At 35.0% G+C, this 18,202-nt stretch overlaps 1 protein-coding gene across 4 annotated transcripts in view; it reads left to right on the forward strand.

The window, feature by feature from the left end:
- Positions 1–18,202, forward strand: part of LOC128986007 (transferrin-like) — a 156,147-nt gene that overhangs the window by 11,002 nt on the left and 126,943 nt on the right. For 2 of the 4 annotated variants that reach the window (XM_054406190.1, XM_054406108.1), the window contains exons 2-4: positions 10,057–10,256; positions 15,179–15,339; positions 17,535–17,657. In XM_054406190.1, coding sequence (XP_054262165.1) covers positions 10,057–10,256; positions 15,179–15,339; positions 17,535–17,657 — 484 coding nt within the window. Of the gene's footprint in view, positions 1–10,056; positions 10,257–15,178; positions 15,340–17,534; positions 17,658–18,202 lie in introns of those variants that run through there. The other 2 variants (XM_054406361.1, XM_054406278.1) reach the window with 2 other exon arrangements.

Consider the following 18,202-nt stretch of genomic DNA (forward strand, 5'->3'; position numbering starts at 1 on the left):
GTAGTTGGTCCAGTCGACGTGAATACTTGTATTGCTGTTCGAAAAATAACTCATTTGTAGACTCATGAAAACACAATCGCAGAACAAAGATGGTTTCGCTTTGCAAGGTTGCGAGAAATTTATTGAATTCGGCTAATCGCTGCATGTGGGAGGGTGAATAAAGGTACCTAGGATACATTGGTAAGGTGAGTGTGATAATGTATTGTGGGTGACAGAGCTTAATGATGAGTCGAACAAGTGATGAATATTGTGCGTGTAAATGCTCACTTGGTGTTTGCCTCGCAATGTCATTCGTAGCTGCGAATAAAACTACAATTGGCCTAACACACATACTAGCTAATTGTTGGCGACGTTGTTTTAAAATTGCCTTCAAGTTGGCCGTCGTAGTTCCAGACACTGTTATGCTATTCGAATTGACCTTCAATTGTTGCATGTGCGAAGGAAGTTTATTTAAATAATCTCTGTACCTACAAAATTGGGAATCCCCTACCAATAATATCTCGGGTAATTGTTGTTGCATAATGAATAATGTATCTAACAATATGATGAACAATTTAATGAGCGATGCAAATGCAATGAGCAATGTAATGACAAGTTAATGAACAATGTAATGACAGGTCGGAATAAATAGCACAAATTACCGTAATACCAATTATGATACAAATATAATACAAATGATATGAATTGTGGTGGTAAATAGCTGCAGTTGTAAATCTGTTAACCTATTATGTTTGTGGAATGTTTGTGAATTCTCAATTTTTTTTCTCAGATGCGAATGACTGTAGTTAATATTGGACAGTGAATGTTCAATGTTACGGCTGTGTTTGTAAACAGTGACGATAAATAACCCGCTGACCGCGCAGAATACCAGTTCAAGGTCACATATCGTCTGACTCTACTGTCCGCTGCTTATTCAGTTGCTTTGCTCTGACGCTCGGCCTGCTGGTAAGAGTATTACAAGTTGTAAGGTGTTTTGTTGAGAATTAATGTGAATGTGTTTGCAAAATGGTGGTGTAATAAACACAATATTGAAAAAATCCTAGTGACTAAGCAATGAAATTGATTTAAATATTTACCAATTAAATTCACTACAAATACTAAATTAAACTCGTGAATTAAACATACGGTGACATACTGCTGAAAATACACATAAATAATACTGGGTTGATTGAACTCTGTTGGACTCTAATTAAAGCTTAACGATTCGTGTATTCAGATTTTTTTTTACCTTTTTACATTTTTATTATTTTTTTATATTTTTATTTTTACGATCAATGTTGAACAATTACAACTCTCTAGCTCGTGGACATATTACAAAGTTGTAAAGAATCTATTGTTGCAAAATAGCACTCATTTAAATCTCCTGTCCACAAATAAACAACACCTGATTACACTTAAAACTAAGACCAGAGATATTGCTGGATCTTAAACTTCAAATATTGGTAACACAATAAATATTAAATATGACAATTATACAACAATTAATTAGTTACCAAGTAATAGACATGAACAAGATATGAAGCTTCTGAAAATAATCATTAAATTATGTAGATCCAACAATCCTCCAAGGTCATACTAGAATAAAATATTTACTGCTAGCAATCAAGTATTATTCATTTTTTGCCCTACACTGATCTATTAATATTTATTTATATTTTTTTTTTGCCTGAATACACAAACTGACAAACTACAAAAGTGACAAAATTAACTATGTGATATTACTATGTGATATTACAACTTACAATTGAGTAGTTACGGGAAAAAATTTAAATCACTGGGCCTACATAGCTATTTTAACAACTTTGATCGGAGTAAAATGTGTTTAGTAAGAGTTTGAACTGCAATGGAAACTGCCTCACGTATTGCGTAATCTCGACCGGTCCGCGCATGAGTCATCGTTTCCTGTTGACTCAGGCTAGCACACCGACACGAGACCGCACAACACGTGTAGGCAAATTTAATTTAAAACATTTTTTTAATGACTTCGGACCTGCTGAAATTGCGGTTTGTCTATAAAATTGGATCGAACGCTTTTGCTCTGCTACCACTTGTGGCATAATGGTGCCACATTTTGGTGACCTGGTCATGTGATTCAAGATCCATACCAAATCATTCTTGCTGGAAACGTTAACTGAACACATTTATTAATGCAGAGGAGACAATTTACCGCAAATCACAGGCCCTAATAGCCAGCTTTGATGATTGTTTGATTAATTAATGCATTTATATCACAGAAATATGTACATTGTTCAACTTATGAAATAATTACTATATAACTTGACTGGACACAACGTGAACTGATATTTGATTTTAAGACGAATAATACATAATGGAATGAATGATATAGTGAACTGATACCTTGACCTGAAATTACATATTATAAAGTACTAACACTACGACACAATACCTCAAGGGGGCGTCCCCCCGTTTCCCACTAATTTACAGATCCATCCTTGGCGGCACCAGACACACGACAGACGTTTGGTCCTTCCTCTTGGCCCGCCTGCGGCCTGCGCATGCGCGAGCAGCTCTGGGGTCAAGACTAGGCGGGACATTTGAATACTGGTTGTGTTGTGGAGATTGACACCACATGGTTAGTGGTTAGGTGTCAAGGCGCAAAGCTAAAACAAAAACTGGCAGCCGAAGGACCAGATGAGGAAACCATAATAATTAGCAAATGTAAAAGCTTACGCCCTCTGCAGAAGACACTTCCCATGCCACCCTTTACTGCAATACACCTGGAACGGCATACATATTTGGAAGACATGCTGAACAAACACATTAGTTTACACTCCAGCCCTGCTAGTACATCAGAGAACATCTCAAGTGATGGCGACTCTCCAAGTCTAACGCTAGGGAGACCCAACCAAAGAAGTCGAATCTTCCTAAACTCTTCCCAAAGAAGGTAGCCGTTTTCCATCAAAATGTTGACAGACTCGCCAATAAAATAGAAAGACTAAACCACTATCTCAGCAGTACACAGCCCGACATTGTCGTCCTCACTGAACATGGACTTAAAGAATCCGAAATCTCAATTGCTCATTTAGTTGACTACAACCTCACAACTGCCTTTTGTAGAAAATATCACCAAAAAGGAGGCGTTGCAATTTACACTCGTGCCTCCCTGGGTAACAAAATAGAGGAGGTTGACACCAAAGATTACTGTTCGGAGCTCATCTGTGAAATATCCTGCATAAAAATGTCTATAAGTAGAGGAAAACATATGTACAATATAGGTATTTACAGACCACCTGGTAACTCATACAAAGATTGCTTCGAAAAAATATCTAGGCTACTGGAAACACTGCCTACTGATGATAGTCCAATATGCTTGGTAGGCGATATCAACGTCAATAGCCTCGATCCGGCCAAAATAAATGAAAACAATGCACTAAACGACATGCTAGCATCCTTTAACATACAAAGAGTCCGTCTCCCAGCTACCAGGAACACACCAACTTCGGAGTCGTCCATCGATGTCGTTTGCAGTAACCTTATCCCAACAAAAATAAATGTAAGAGTTGAACACCAACACATCTCCGACCATTCCGGTCAGCTAAGTACTTTTGAGGTCCCTACCAAAGCAAAATCGCAGCCAATTACAACTCGGAGGCATTTCAGTAACAACAACTTGCTGCAGCTGAAGGTTCTCTTAAAAGACTTCTCGTGGGACGAAGTATTTAGTGAGATTGATGCAAATAAAGCCTACTTGATCTTCATTGGACTACTTACATCTGCGCTTGACGCAACGTGCCCACTCAAATCCTCACGACGGAATCGGAAGAACCAGAAAACAATAGAATATGGCCCGGAGTTACAGACACTGAAAGCTGAATTCCTTGAAGCCCAGAACCGATTCATACTCTCGGGAAGGGAAGAGAATAAGTTTGAAGCCGCGCAGAAAAAGAAAGCATATGATCTGAAGCTAAAATCTACAAGGCGAGATGCAAGTGAAAGAGCCATATCCCAGTCCACAAACAAAAGCAGAGCTATGTGGAGTGTAGTGAATGCAGAAAGAAAAGCTTGCGAAGTAGTAAAGGACACGAATTGGAAAATTACTATCTCCAATACAACCATTGACGATCCAGTGACGATAGCAAACGGTTTCAACCACCACTACACAACTGTTGCCGAAGAAACTCTCAAGACTAACAACATTAAGAACTCCAATACGCTCTTTGTACCGACCCCCGTTTCTGAACATAAACTGGCTGCTTTTTCACCTACCAATATGGATGAAGTTAAAAACATTATAAGAGCCATGAAAACAACATCTTCAACTGGCATAGATGAGATTTCGTCCAGACTTTTGAAGTTCTGTGTGGAGGAACTCTGTTCTCCTCTTACAGATATTTTCCACAAACCCCTCTCTCAGGCATCTGTCCCATCCAAAATGAAAATCGCCAAAGTGTACCCCCTCCACAAGAAAGGCTCCAAGGATGACATGGGCAACTTTAGGCCAATATCTCTGGTCCCTACATTTTCAAAGTTATTGGAGAAGGTTGTCTTAACACGGCTTATGGATCACCTGAAATCCAGCAACCTCCTTCCAAAGGGACAACACGGCTTTTTGACGGGCAGATCCACCATCACAGCAGTTACAGAAATTGTTGAACATATCATTTATCATTTGGAGGATGGCGACACTGTTGGAGGCGCCTTCTTAGATCTAAGCAAAGCGTTCGACTGCCTGGACCACCAGCTAATCTTGAAGAAGCTCGAGACATTTGGCGTTTGCAATGCCGCACAAGCCTGGTTTAAATCCTACCTTTGTGGAAGATGACAGCTGGTGGAGATCAAGCAGACCGCAAAAGGTAGAGAAAATTCTGTCAGGTCAAAACTGCTAAATGTAGTAAGAGGCGTCCCGCAGGGTTCCGTATTGGGCCCCCTTATTTTCGCCCTATTTTCTGCCGATCTACCTTCATTTATGGAGCCCCACTGCCACACAGTCATGTTTGCAGACGACTCTGTTCTCTTGACCAGCAGGGAGCATCCTGAGTGTCTGGAAGTTGACAACTTCATCGCAATCAATGAAGTTATGGATTACTGCGCAAATAACGACTTAGTCTTCAACGAGAGTAAAACTCAGCAACTTTTCTTCGGGAAATTCAAAGATGCCGTTTCAAGTCCTCCAACTATCCAAGTGGCAGACACCACCAAACATCTTGGACTCATTCTAGATAACGACCTTCGTTGGAATGCCCACATCAATTCCCTTTGCCAGCGGCTTAGCTCATCGCTATTTGCGTTGAGACGTCTCCACAAAGTTACCTCTCCAGCCACAGCACGTGTAGCATACCATGCACTTTTTGAGACGCTCTTCAGGTATGGAATAGTGCTTTGGGGGAAATATTCCAAGCAGAATGTCCAGCGTGTCCTGAAATTGCAAAAGCGTGCCGTGAGAATTCTTGGTGGCCTCCAGCAAGACGATAGCTGCAGGGATGTCTTCAGAATGCTGTAATCGCCATATACATCTCTGAGGTCGTAAATTTTGCCCTCAACCAAGGCACTCCTAGAAATGCAAATATACACCTGCATTACACAAGGAACGCTGCAGATTTCAACTTGCCCCCACACAGAACTGCCAGATATGCGAAGAAGCCATCTTACGCAGGAGCCAGGCTCTACAATCTTCTTCCGACAACAATCAAGACCGGCAATGCAAAGACATTGAAAAAAAGACTACTTACCTGGCTGATAGATAATCCCATCTACACCATGGAAGAGTTCTACACCCTCTGTGAAAAAGACTGATGAAATCAATTTTTTTTTCTTTTTGTAACATTTATGTATATTTCCAGATTTGTTTTAATTGTTGACACCATTTCTAAGCTCTACGCTTATGTAATATAGATTCTCTCTCTCTCTCTCTCTCTAAGATAGCGAATTTCCTATAGCCTATAGGGAATAAGCTATTACCGTAGGTCTCATGGTAAGACTTAGACCCGGGATCGATTTACTTATTTGTTTTAAGGTTCTCAGAGACCAAAAACACCCTCCGTTCAAATTCATAACTTATATATTTATATATCAATATAGGCCTGTCCGTTAGTGCGATAACTCAAGCAAAAATTATCAGATTTTGATAAAATTTGATACAAACGTGTAAACCTACGGTTAAGGAGTTTGCGAACCAGCATGATCGGACTATTGGAATTTATGGGGGGTTTTATCGGGTAAAAATGGTCTTATCCCATTTTTGACTCTAAAAACATAAAACTTCTAAAAAATTTTTCCAGACCATTTTGTAGAGCTTAAAAAAATAAATAATTTTGTATATTGAAAGTGTTGTTGTATGTCTTCAGGTTAGTTAAAAAGAGATAATTAAAAAAAATACTTTAAATTTAAAATTTACATACGTTATCCTTATGGAGAATAAATAAACTGTTTGCTAAATAGGTAGTTTGCTTGTTTATAGATATATTTTGATCAAAGTTGGCATTTTGTTATTTCATACTAAGCTATCAACATTTCAATAAAAAAACACACCTCAATACCTTCCCTGTTGCAGCATACCTAGGTATTCATTAAAATTAATGTCATTTAAATAGGAAATAAATCTGACAATTTTCCGGGAACATTTTAGTAGAAATTCAGCCAGGTAAATGGAAATTCGCTTAGTCTGCAGGTTTCCTGCGGCGGTATTCAGCGGGGCTATAGAATACAGGGGCTGGCTCACGTCGACTAGCAAAGTGGTTCCAGTGCCGTGTGGCTGTGACGTCACCGGGCTGCCTCCACGGGTGTAGCTAGCGCGCGGCACATATACAAACCTCTAATTCAAACGCTTGCCTGAATTAACACAATTTAATTGTCCGTATGAAACTTATATTGTTGTAATCTGCATTAACTACCGAATCTGATGGTCAAAATTTTAGTTATGATCAATAATATGTTTTTTTAAGGAGAAAATTATAAGGATTACAAACTTGTGAATTACAAAAAGTCACTAAGCAGGGAATTTTTTTTTATTTTTGGGATAGGGACAAAGTTTGAGCGAGAAAAATATTCATTAATAGTTCTACTTCAATAATTAGCCTGAAAATTCTCGATAAAACCAACGGGTCGTTTAGTGCTTATCAGGAAGTTAGGCTTTATAAACTTGGCGATCAAATTACATCGTTCCGCACATGTCCGCATCGTGCTGTTTATAACATGATAGTAAATAAACGGTATCAGCATTCTGACACATACTTTCTCCCATAAGTTTGTCAAAAACCTTTATCATATGTAAGTGGTGAGAGTAAATATACGCAAATGGGATTTGTACAATTTTGTTCACAATTTAAAGGACTATAAACAAGCTAAATTTTCATCAAAATCGTTCGGGCCATTTTTGGGAAAATCCGATTTTTCTGTTATTTTATGGGGGTTTTATGGGGAAATGACATAATTTACAATAACTTTTGAACCGTAATTTTTACAGAAATGGGATTTGTACCATTTTGTTCAGAATATAAAGGACTATAACATACTATTTTTTTATCAAAATCGTTCGGGCCATTTTGGGAAAATCATATTTTTCCGTTATTTTATGGGAAAATCCCCATTAAAAATAAAAATTTCTAAAAAATTTAAAAAAAACTATCAAAACTGTAAAGACTATAACATACTATGTTAAATCTTAGAGGTTTTTATGGGAAAATAACATATTTGACCATAACTTTTGAACCGTAATTTTTACAGATATGGGATTTGTACCATTTTATTCAGAATTTAAAGGGTTACAACATACTAAATTTTTATCAAAATCGTTCAGGCCATTTTCGAGAAAATCCGATTTTTCCGGTTTTTTATGGGTTTTTATGGGAAAATCCCCATTAAAAATAAAAATTTCAAAAAAATGAAAAAAAGCGCCTGGAGATACCATGGATTAGAACCTACATACCAAATTTCATCGAAATCGGACCACAGGTGTGGTCTCTAGCTCTGTACACATCCAGACACACAGACACACACACACGCACACACACACACACGCACACAGACATCACTTCGAAAACCACTTTTTTGGGTCCAGGGGGACCCAAAACGAATATATCCACTCAAAACTCAAACTCAAAAATTTTGACGAAAACAATACTTTCTCCATAATATACTATGGTATAGGGGGAGAAAGTAAAAAATGTTATGATCGTGATAAAACAATTGCACTGTTTCTATTAGTGAAACAATTAATTAGATCTAAAACTGAATTTTAAGAATTGTGTAGACTTAAGGCTTAAATTGTTATTTATATGTTTGATATTCCGGTACATGTTCCGGTACCCCTTGTCATATATTCTAATACACTTGGTTGGGTATATTTTAGGAATGTGTAATGGTTTAGGTAATTTTATATTGTCTGTAGAACAAAGTGTTTATTCGTAGATAAAAGTAAAAGAGCGTTTTAATGCGATAGTATTTTTATTATAATAGTTGTAACCTCTTTGTTTGAAGTTCATTGTTGGTGATGGTGAGTTAATGTTGTTCAAAGGTTTATTGCGGACATTTTCCATCACGAATGTAAAAAACAAATAAATTAGCACAAATAACAAATAAATTAAATTAGCAGACCAACCAATCAGTCAGTCATCGGTTGAAATAAGGCCACTTTGGCTACCCATTTTGAACAAGGAACTAAAGGATAGGGAACTTAATTGTTCAATAAATAGGGAAATAACGAGTTCTCCTCAAAATTCGCACGTTATGTTAACTCGTAGTAAAACTCGTGATAGGAATAAACATAATTAACACCCATCTTGCGGCATCGTACATCGCTCCGCCATTTTGTTGGTTTTACTTTTCCAGGGACCGGAAGCCATTTCTGTTGTCTCCGTGTTTCCGATTGGTCAGCCATGTTGGTTCAGTCTCATTGGTGGAGTCATAGCGTACGGTGTTGTTAGTGTTCCATTGTGTGAGTTTTTTGTACATAAACCTTTAATTATAGATTATAGTGTTTTGTGATTTGTTATTAATTGCATGTTGTATCATGACTTGACTGCTATACAGTGCATATTTTTTGACTACTACCCACGGTAGTGTATTCCAACTTAGGTTGGACGTTTGTGTATTGTTAGTTGTAATGTGTTAGTTAAGTTTTTTCACCTGAAGACGGGATCAGATTCCAGATCCCGAAACGTTGTGTATTGTTTTTTACATTCGTGATGGAAAATGTCCGCAATAAACCTTTGAACAACAGTTGTAACCTATTTCGCTGATTTTTGCCAGTTACTCATCTTCTGATCATTTTTCTTCTATCTTCTTCAGAAACAAAAAGAAGACGCGAATAACAATGAAAGAGCGAAGTTGTTTCACGCGTATTAGATGCAGTGTTGCCATAACAATAACCTAAAAATTGCAAAGCAAACGGCAAAATTACCTTGAAACAATTGTCTTTTGAGACGATTTAATGAACTGTTAGGGGTATTTAAAACTCGTTAAGTAATTACTATGGTAGAACTGATTGACTACAGTTTTCATTCAGTTATAATTCTTTACGCTAAAAGTTTGTGCCTAACCCGAAAATAAAAATATTCCTCACTTTTTTTTCATAATTGTAGTGTCTCAACGTTTGTTGCTAAAAAACCAATTTACTTGTGGTAAACTAAAAACTGTTTGGATATTTGGATTCTACAGTTAATGCAGAATACAACGATATAAGTATCATATGAGAAATATGTTCGTACAATGGCAGAGGAGCGTGTAAAAGAGTGAGATTTTCGCTGGCTGCGTAATGGAAACAGGCCCGACTGTCAGCCCGGTGACGTCACAGGAGGTGGGGGAGCGGGGCCGTGTCGGCAAGTGCTACATCAAAGACGTGAGCCAGCCCCTGTATTCTATAGCTCCGGGTATTTAGGGTATTTAGTGATTATAAAAGCATGGCTATCTCCCATAATTAAGACCTTAAATACTGGAGAACATGAAATCAAGTATAGCCAACTATCAAGTTGGAACTTAGCCCTGTTGTACTTGTTGTTGTAGCTTGTTGTTGTATTTATGTCTTTATGAATAGCAAAATATATGTTTCTTTGATAAGTCTAGGCTTCTTAAATTTTAATATAAAGTTTTGTATTTCAGAGCTCGCCAATTATGAGCGCAATGTAAACCGTAATATTCACAAGTACAACGCATACAGAAAAGCAGCAAGTTCACTTGCTGCTCACAAAGTACGAATAACATCTGGCAAAGAAGCTCGGAAACTAGAGGGCGTCGGAGAAAAGGTTGCCGAAAAGATTGACGAGTTTTTAAAAACAGGCACCTTACAAAAATTGGACAAGGTAGGGCAGTTGGTATTAAAGGTTTGATAAATGTTTCATAAATTAGGCTATATTTTAGATTTTTGTAAGGAAATCTCCACTAGAGGCCTTCTGTACATGTTATACCTCAGGATTTATAACAAAGTTTTGATGGCATAGTATGCATCACTAATTTATGAATAATAATTGTATTCAGTCATTTTGGTTCGATATAGCCTACCGTAGTCCATCCGTTGACTTTATATTATACCTATTACATGACATTTTATGTTCTCTTTTATAATTTTGAGAAAGCTTTGGCCAGTCCTGTGCAGTGTGCAGTACTGAACTTAATAAGTACTGCATTTCCTGTGTAGGGGCTGGTTACAATGTGGCAGAATCAAAGGAAATCAAATCAAACAGCCTTTTTAGTAATACACGTTAATTAATCTAACAAACAATAAAACTTCATAACAATTGATAGTCATTGATAAACGTGACTAAACGAAGTTGTAAACTGTCTGTTTGTTAACAGTAACAAACAGTGCTATAGTTCGGCCGCGTAGAAAGCGACCTCCTCCAGCATTGGTGTAGCATTAGCGCGCAGGTTGTTTTCTAAGCGGCCGAACTATATTTACTTTTTCTTCTTTGTACTCACTACAGAAGTATACTTTTAAAAACAATATGCAGATCATTTTAATTAACATGACAGTCTTCACTAAGATCTCTGTTTGATTTGTGACCTCCGAACACATTACCTGCAAACATTCTTGCACTTATACACATTTGGTCGACGTTAGACAGCAACAGAAAACCAGGGTTTGGACCGCTCCCTTTCAAAATGTAAAAAATGCCAAAGGCATGGAAAACACATTAAAAAAACATACATTCTAAGTAAGTATTCAATTTAAAACTCTACATCTGTAATTGAGACATTTGTATACAGACAGGCCCCTTTTTACTATTTTCACATATATTACTTCAGAGCTGTATATTTTGTTTAACTGTTAAACGAAAGCATATACTATTCAGGGTGTCCCGTAACTCTCTGGACACATGTATATAGCGTTATTGCTTAGGTCAAGACAAACACATTTCAACATAGGAACATGGGTCTGTGGTTTCTAGTTTACCGACTGTCGGCATTTATGTGTTTTTTACAAAAACATTAATAACTCCTAAACGGTTTGAGATACAGCGTTGAGATTTTGCAACCGTTTCAAAATGGCAGCCATTTAAAATATTTTATGCCAAATTTCACGAAAACCGTTAACTTGACAAAAAAATTTCAAGAGACAAAAAAGTTAGTAAATTTTATGTAGATTTCAATGATACCTTATTTGTTAAGAATGGATAAATAATAACAGATAAATGTCTGACCACTTTTCTCCTTTTAAACAATGCTAATACTTCTTTTACGTTGTTTAGCATTGTTTAGATGGAGAAAAGTGGTCATGCATTTGGAAAAGAAGACATTTCTCTGTTATTATTTATCCATTCTTAACAAATAAGGTATCATTGAAATCTACATAAAATTTACTAACTTTTTTGTCTCTTGGAATTTTTTTGTCAAGTTAACGGTTTTCGTGAAATTTGGCATAAAATATTTTAAATGGCTGCCATTTTGAAACGGTTAATGATTTTTTAGTATAATTTTAAACAAAGATAAGTCTTTTTAAGATTAACATTTCTGAAAAATCTCAACGCTGTATCTCAAACTGTTTAGGAGTTATTAATTTTTTTGTAAAAACACATAAATGCCGACAGTCGGTAAACTAGACACCACAGACCCAATTCCTAAAGTGAAATGTGTTTGTCTTGACCTGAGCAATAACGCTATATACATGTGTCCAGAGAGTTACGGGACACCCTGTATATTAAATTATAATCAAGAAATATATTAGCAACCATGGTAGGCCTAGTTTTGAGAAATTTTGTTGGTCTTCAGACATGTCGTCTCCCACTATGGTGTCTGTAGTCTGCAGTCCACACAGATTTCCTTGACAGCAGTGATTATGGATCGGCATTCCATTCATTGATAATCAATGATGTTGGACTGCTTTCCCCAATAAATCCCATTTAATTGAGTGTGCTGCAACTTGAAGTTGCCCTCTTCTTTGAAGCACTTGCCCCCAGCAGAGTTCATCCGGTTGTGTTATTAACTAAATTCTTACGTACCGGTACTTCGTCTTGCAGTTCAAATATAGTGTTTGAATTCCACTACATATGTTTTGCCAAATATGGCATTCTCAAGTGGTTAACAGAAACATTGTATCCAAATTGGACTCGTCAAGATGTAAATTTTAAATATAAAAATATGTAAATTGTAACACTCAGAATAAATTAACGAATAAAACATTAAACATGACAACAAACCTATAACACTGAACCTATAACACTTTTCAACAAAATAAATTACACCTCTCACCATGTTAGTTATAATGTAGACTACTTTGTACAGATGGTTAACTAGCCACCCTTTTATAAAACTAGATGAATTTTTTAAAAGCGATATTTCAAAATTGATGTTTTAAAAGCAAACGCAATGACCCCAACTTGCTTCATTTTTGTGCCATTCTAGTCATATTTATTTAAGTAAACTTGTTTCTGATGGTAACCATTTTGATATAGACATATTTTTATTAACCTTTGTTAATTTGTTTCAAAATCTATTTTTACCATCTTGCCATGTTAGTATTGTTTCTATGTACTCGTTCTATTTTGACTTGTATTTTGCCCATATTTTTTGCCTTATGTTTCACCATGTACCTGCCATTAGTAGACTAGATTTTAGATTAGAACCAGGCCAGCTTGTCTTAACTTATTTGATAAATATTATCTTTGTTACTATTTTATGTGAAATATTTAACTACAAAACATTTTAATATTATGTAGCAATTTATTATGTAGCAAATGACAAACCCTAATTGCACTGTAAAATGTTTAAAGGGTAATAAAGATTCTTATTCTTGTAGGCTTACAAAACTTAACCCGACCAATGGCACTGACTGAGACAGACATGTTTAATGTTTTATTTGTTAATTTTATTCTGCGTGTCAGAATGTACATATTTTTATATTCAAAAAATTACATCTTGACTAATCCAATTCGGATACAGTACAATGTTTCTCTTAACCACTTGAGGATGCTTTCCCCTCTTTAATAATATCTATCCCCTCATATATCCCCTCATAACTTTTCATATTTGGCAAAACATATGTAGTGGAATTCAAACACTATATTTGAACTGCAAGACAAGGTAAGTAATAGTTTAGTCTATACTACGCAGTTCAGGGGCTAAAAAATTGAAATTAATGTGTTATTGAGTTTGACAAAGTCTTTCCATCTTCCGACGATGTTTCAGATAACACAACAAATTGTGAAGCTCTGGTAGTCTTCACAGGTAACCTTCAAAATTGCATGCGTAATTCTCAAATATATTATAAAAAGAGATTGCTGGAAATATTAATCGGGCCAAAATCTTTACAAACTACTCTCAAAGTTTTAAGTTTTACCACCAGAGCGCTGTGAGCACCCGGGTGTTGAATTATATTTTTATTTTTGCTATTTGTTTAACATTTTGTCAAAGTATATTAGGCAAATTTCAGCAGCAAACGTGTTAAAGCTGAGAAAAATATGATACCCTCACCAAGTGAATTAGGCTACCATTTGCCTGATTGGATTTTCACCAAAATATCTCCTTAAAATGTCATATTTGTAGGCCCTACTCTTATTTAAATAGTATTAGTTTAACGAGTACCTACTTAGGTTTGCTGCTAAAGGAAAAGTAAGAAGATGTTTTTTATGTGAAACGTTAGTAATAGTTTACTACAAAATAATTATATTTCCCAAATTTGAACAAAATATGTGACTCACAAACAAGCCAACTACAACAGTTTACTTATTCTCCATAAGAATAACATGGGAATATAAAATTTAAAGTTTTTTTTTATTTTTCTCCTTATTTATTAGGCGTATAGCAACGAATCAATATACTACAACTAAATGAATTGTTTTTTAAGCTCCGCTGAATGGTTTAGAAAGAAACTTAATGGTCTAAGGGTCGAAAATGGGAAAAGTAATTTTTACTCCATATAACCCTGTTCCCATAACATATCCAGAGGAGGGGAACAGTCATCTAATTTCCTGGTTTTGAACATGTCCGATATTAAACACTGGCCCTTTCTTTTGATCGATTGTTCAGCAAGATTAAAACAAATACACATAGGCTAATTGATTCACTTCACTAAAACATCTTAACAGAACCAAAACTAATGCACGATCCACAATCACCAAAAAAACTGTAACCGACTACTCTCAATAACAGCTAAACTACACTGATTAGTGGAGTGGACGCAGTTTGACTTAGCTTCCTTTAGCTAATTTAAATTTAAAATTGTTAAGTTTTAATTAATGAATTTCTTAACCTATACACGCTTAACGGTATATGTTAAAACAGCAGTACTTAAAAACATTTAAATTTTATTTATTTTTAATTCATATTTTTTCTAAATAATATTATTTAAAAAAATATATTACTTGTCTTTGGGGGGTGATTGATCACCCTGATCACCCCCCTTATTTACGCCACTGAGGGGTAATAGCTTATTCCCTATACAGGAAATTCACTAAAAATAGAGTTAAAATAAGTCCTGATATGTGTTTTTTGCCCACTTTTAATCCACATGATAAACTTGTAGCCTATGTAAAGTTTGTTACCCTTTTTGATAATGTGCTACATTATCATCTGCTACTGCTTACATTTGAGAAAGTTTAATGATCAAATTAACAACCCGTGTCTTGTATTTTATATCAGTAATTAAAAGCTTGTTAAAAGTAAAGGAATCTATAAGATAAATTAAATGAACTTATAAAATTTACTATATAGGTATCAATAACCAATTTTTAACCAACCATTTAGTAACAAAAACATTACCAATTTAAATACATTTATCTTTTTGTAGATTCGTAAAGATGGAACAAATGAGTCCATTAATTTGTTTACCAGAGTATCTGGAATTGGGCCAGTCAAAGCCAAAGAACTTGTTGATTCTGGCCTTACCACTCTTGACGATCTTAGAAAAAACTTAGACAAGCTAACACACCATCAGCAGATAGGTTTAAGGTAAGTGTTAATATAAAACAATGTTTTTCTATATAATTATTCTTTGATCCTGGGTAAATTTGCCAATGGGGCCCCCAGTATGAACATACAAGAATATGCGTTACACACTTTAACGTACATGCACACTAATTTTAATTAAGAAATGTAAAGGTGAAATAATCTGTAAACCTGTTAGATTAGTATGTTGCATTTTGCATAAACTAATTTTATGTAATATTTTAAGTCTAAAAATAGCTGCAATGTACGTTGTTATGGTTTGTTCTTGTTGTAACTGTATTTATGAAAATTTAAAATACCTAGCAGTTACCTTACAAATTGTTTTGCAATACCGGGTACATTAAAATGTAAAATCCTTTGTAACAAATAATAAAAACTATAGATAAATTTAAAATAAAATAACACGTAGGCCTACTTGTAAAAGGTTTAATTTAAATTTGTTTTTACTGTAATACAAATTCTGTTTGGAGCTTGACTGAAAACACAAATAAAAAATAACTAGTGTTTCCAGAATTATTAAATACAACCATTAAGTATACACGTATACGTATACGTGTATACTCAATTATACAACACGAAAGTACGACAATTTTAACCAAAAACTGGTGTGACCACTAGTCTCAAACACTGGGAGTAAAGTGATTTTTAAATAATTGTTTTGGAAAGGCGATAAGGCATCGTATGTGTGTGTATGCGTGCGTGAGTCAGACAGGACTAGACAGGTTCCCTTATCAGCTCATTATCATTTATTGTTGCAGCTGCTTCTGCTTATTGCTTGTTTACGATTTCAGTCAACAACGCTCGCCTGCTTCCAAAATGTAATTTTTTTTAACATCAGACGACCCTAGTTGCTATAAAATGTATAAATAGATTTTAAAAATCGTACTAGACCTGTATGATTTTGACTCTTAACAACTAAATTGAAAATCTAAATTTTGACACATAATTACTATTTTACAAAACCTTTTAAAAAAAAGTATTTTAACTCCCTTGAATCTCCAACACAACACAATTTTACAAGCTACGTTCTACGTTGGGACAAGAGTTTCTATTTCAAAAATTCAAAATTGTATTTTTTGCCCCAAGCACGAAGCCCCCTTCAGGCTAAGGCCACACGGGTGTTTTTTCATGCGGTAAAATGTAGCTTATTTTCGAACCGGTTGAAGTCTAGGAGCGGCAAAACGCAGTGGCAACCCGCAGTCGATTGATAAATTCACATGTTTATGTTGTATATCTCTCTCATGGCCGGAATAGTAACCTTGTTTTTGACTAGTGAACAAGAAATATGAATGATTTATTAATTTCAATACGAAAACAACACTACAACTATTTTATTTTGTTAACCTTTCATTTAATTATTTACATTTAGTATAAAAAAATAAATGTAAAATAAATCTATTTATGACAAATTTAAAATCAAATTTTTCTTCATAAAATCTTTAATATAATCACATTCTTTAGTACAACCAAATTTCTTTCCTTTTAGGAACATTATTAAGTGGTCCAGTAAGGTTGACTTATATTTAGGATAAAACAAGTACTGTGTAATTGGATAGACCCAAAACTATTTTAGGGTATTCTGGAAATGTCACAGTACTGTATATTACGACGTCAATAACCTGTATGGTTAGGCAATGTCACAGTACTGTATATTGCGATGTCAATAACCTCATATATGTACATTTCGAGGTTTATGATGCGCAACGTAATCTCGTCTCGTATCGCACCAGGGTAATAGTGCAGGAAAATATATAACACAGTGAACGTGATAGTAGCCTATATATGATTTCGGCTAGGAAAAAATCATTCTGAGTTGATACTACTTTAGGCTGTTTTTTTAACAGACATTCTCCTTTCTTAAGGAGTACAAAAACTGAAGCTTGATCGTTAAAGTGCATTTATTGAATATCATTAAGTTGATATTTTAGCACACTCTGACTTAAATTTGGATTGACCTGCCCTTAAATATTTGTACTGCTCAAAACCTGATCACATTGAATGGATATTTTTATTACATTTTTGGGCTTAAATCATACATTTAGATTCATACTAGTAGTTAGCCATGTACTATTTAAGAACTTGATAGGATATTTGATGATAACTTCGCCTAAAAGAATTGTCATTAAAGCACCTCGATTTTATGGCAGAATAATTTGGTGAAAAACTTTGTTATTTTTTTAAGTTTGTGTTTTATTCAGGTACTTTGAAGATTTTGAGAAAAGAATACCACGAGAGGAAATAAGTCTGATTGAGACAATTATTAAAAATTCAGTCATGGAAATGGATGCAAAATACTTAACTACAGTTTGTGGAAGCTACAGGTAAACGTACAGCCTAGTATATTCTATCTGCATTATGGTGATTATCATGTTAATTTATATTTAACTGTATCTATGAACCTATGAAAACCAAATGGCAATTCAACTTTGGACTAATAATTAATCAATTTTCTTTGCAGTTAGTAAACTTAATTTTATTTTATAAAATAAATAAAATAAAATTTAATAAATATTAAAATTAAATAAATAAATATTAAATAAAATATTAATAAAATATTATTAAATATAAATATTAAATAAAATTAAATAAATATTAAATTTAATAAATTTAATAAATAATAAAATAAAATAAAATAAAATTTTTATAAAATAAAATTAAGTTTACTTGGAAACTATGCAGAGACGTAGGAATTGGCTAACTCAGGAACTCGCTAACTCGGTCGTGTGTCGGAACTGGCTAACTCTGGAACTGGCTAACCGTCTCAGTCAGGAATTGGCTAACTCCGGAACCCGCTAACTCGATTTTGTCTCGCGGCGGAATTCGCTAACTCTGGAAGTCGCTAACCCGGCCGCGCCCACTGCACGGA

Source organism: Macrosteles quadrilineatus, unplaced genomic scaffold (genome assembly GCF_028750875.1).
Source record: "Macrosteles quadrilineatus isolate MER2022 unplaced genomic scaffold, UCM_ALF_1.0 Scaffold_1__1_contigs__length_201487025, whole genome shotgun sequence".
Lineage (NCBI taxonomy): Eukaryota > Metazoa > Arthropoda > Insecta > Hemiptera > Cicadellidae > Macrosteles > Macrosteles quadrilineatus.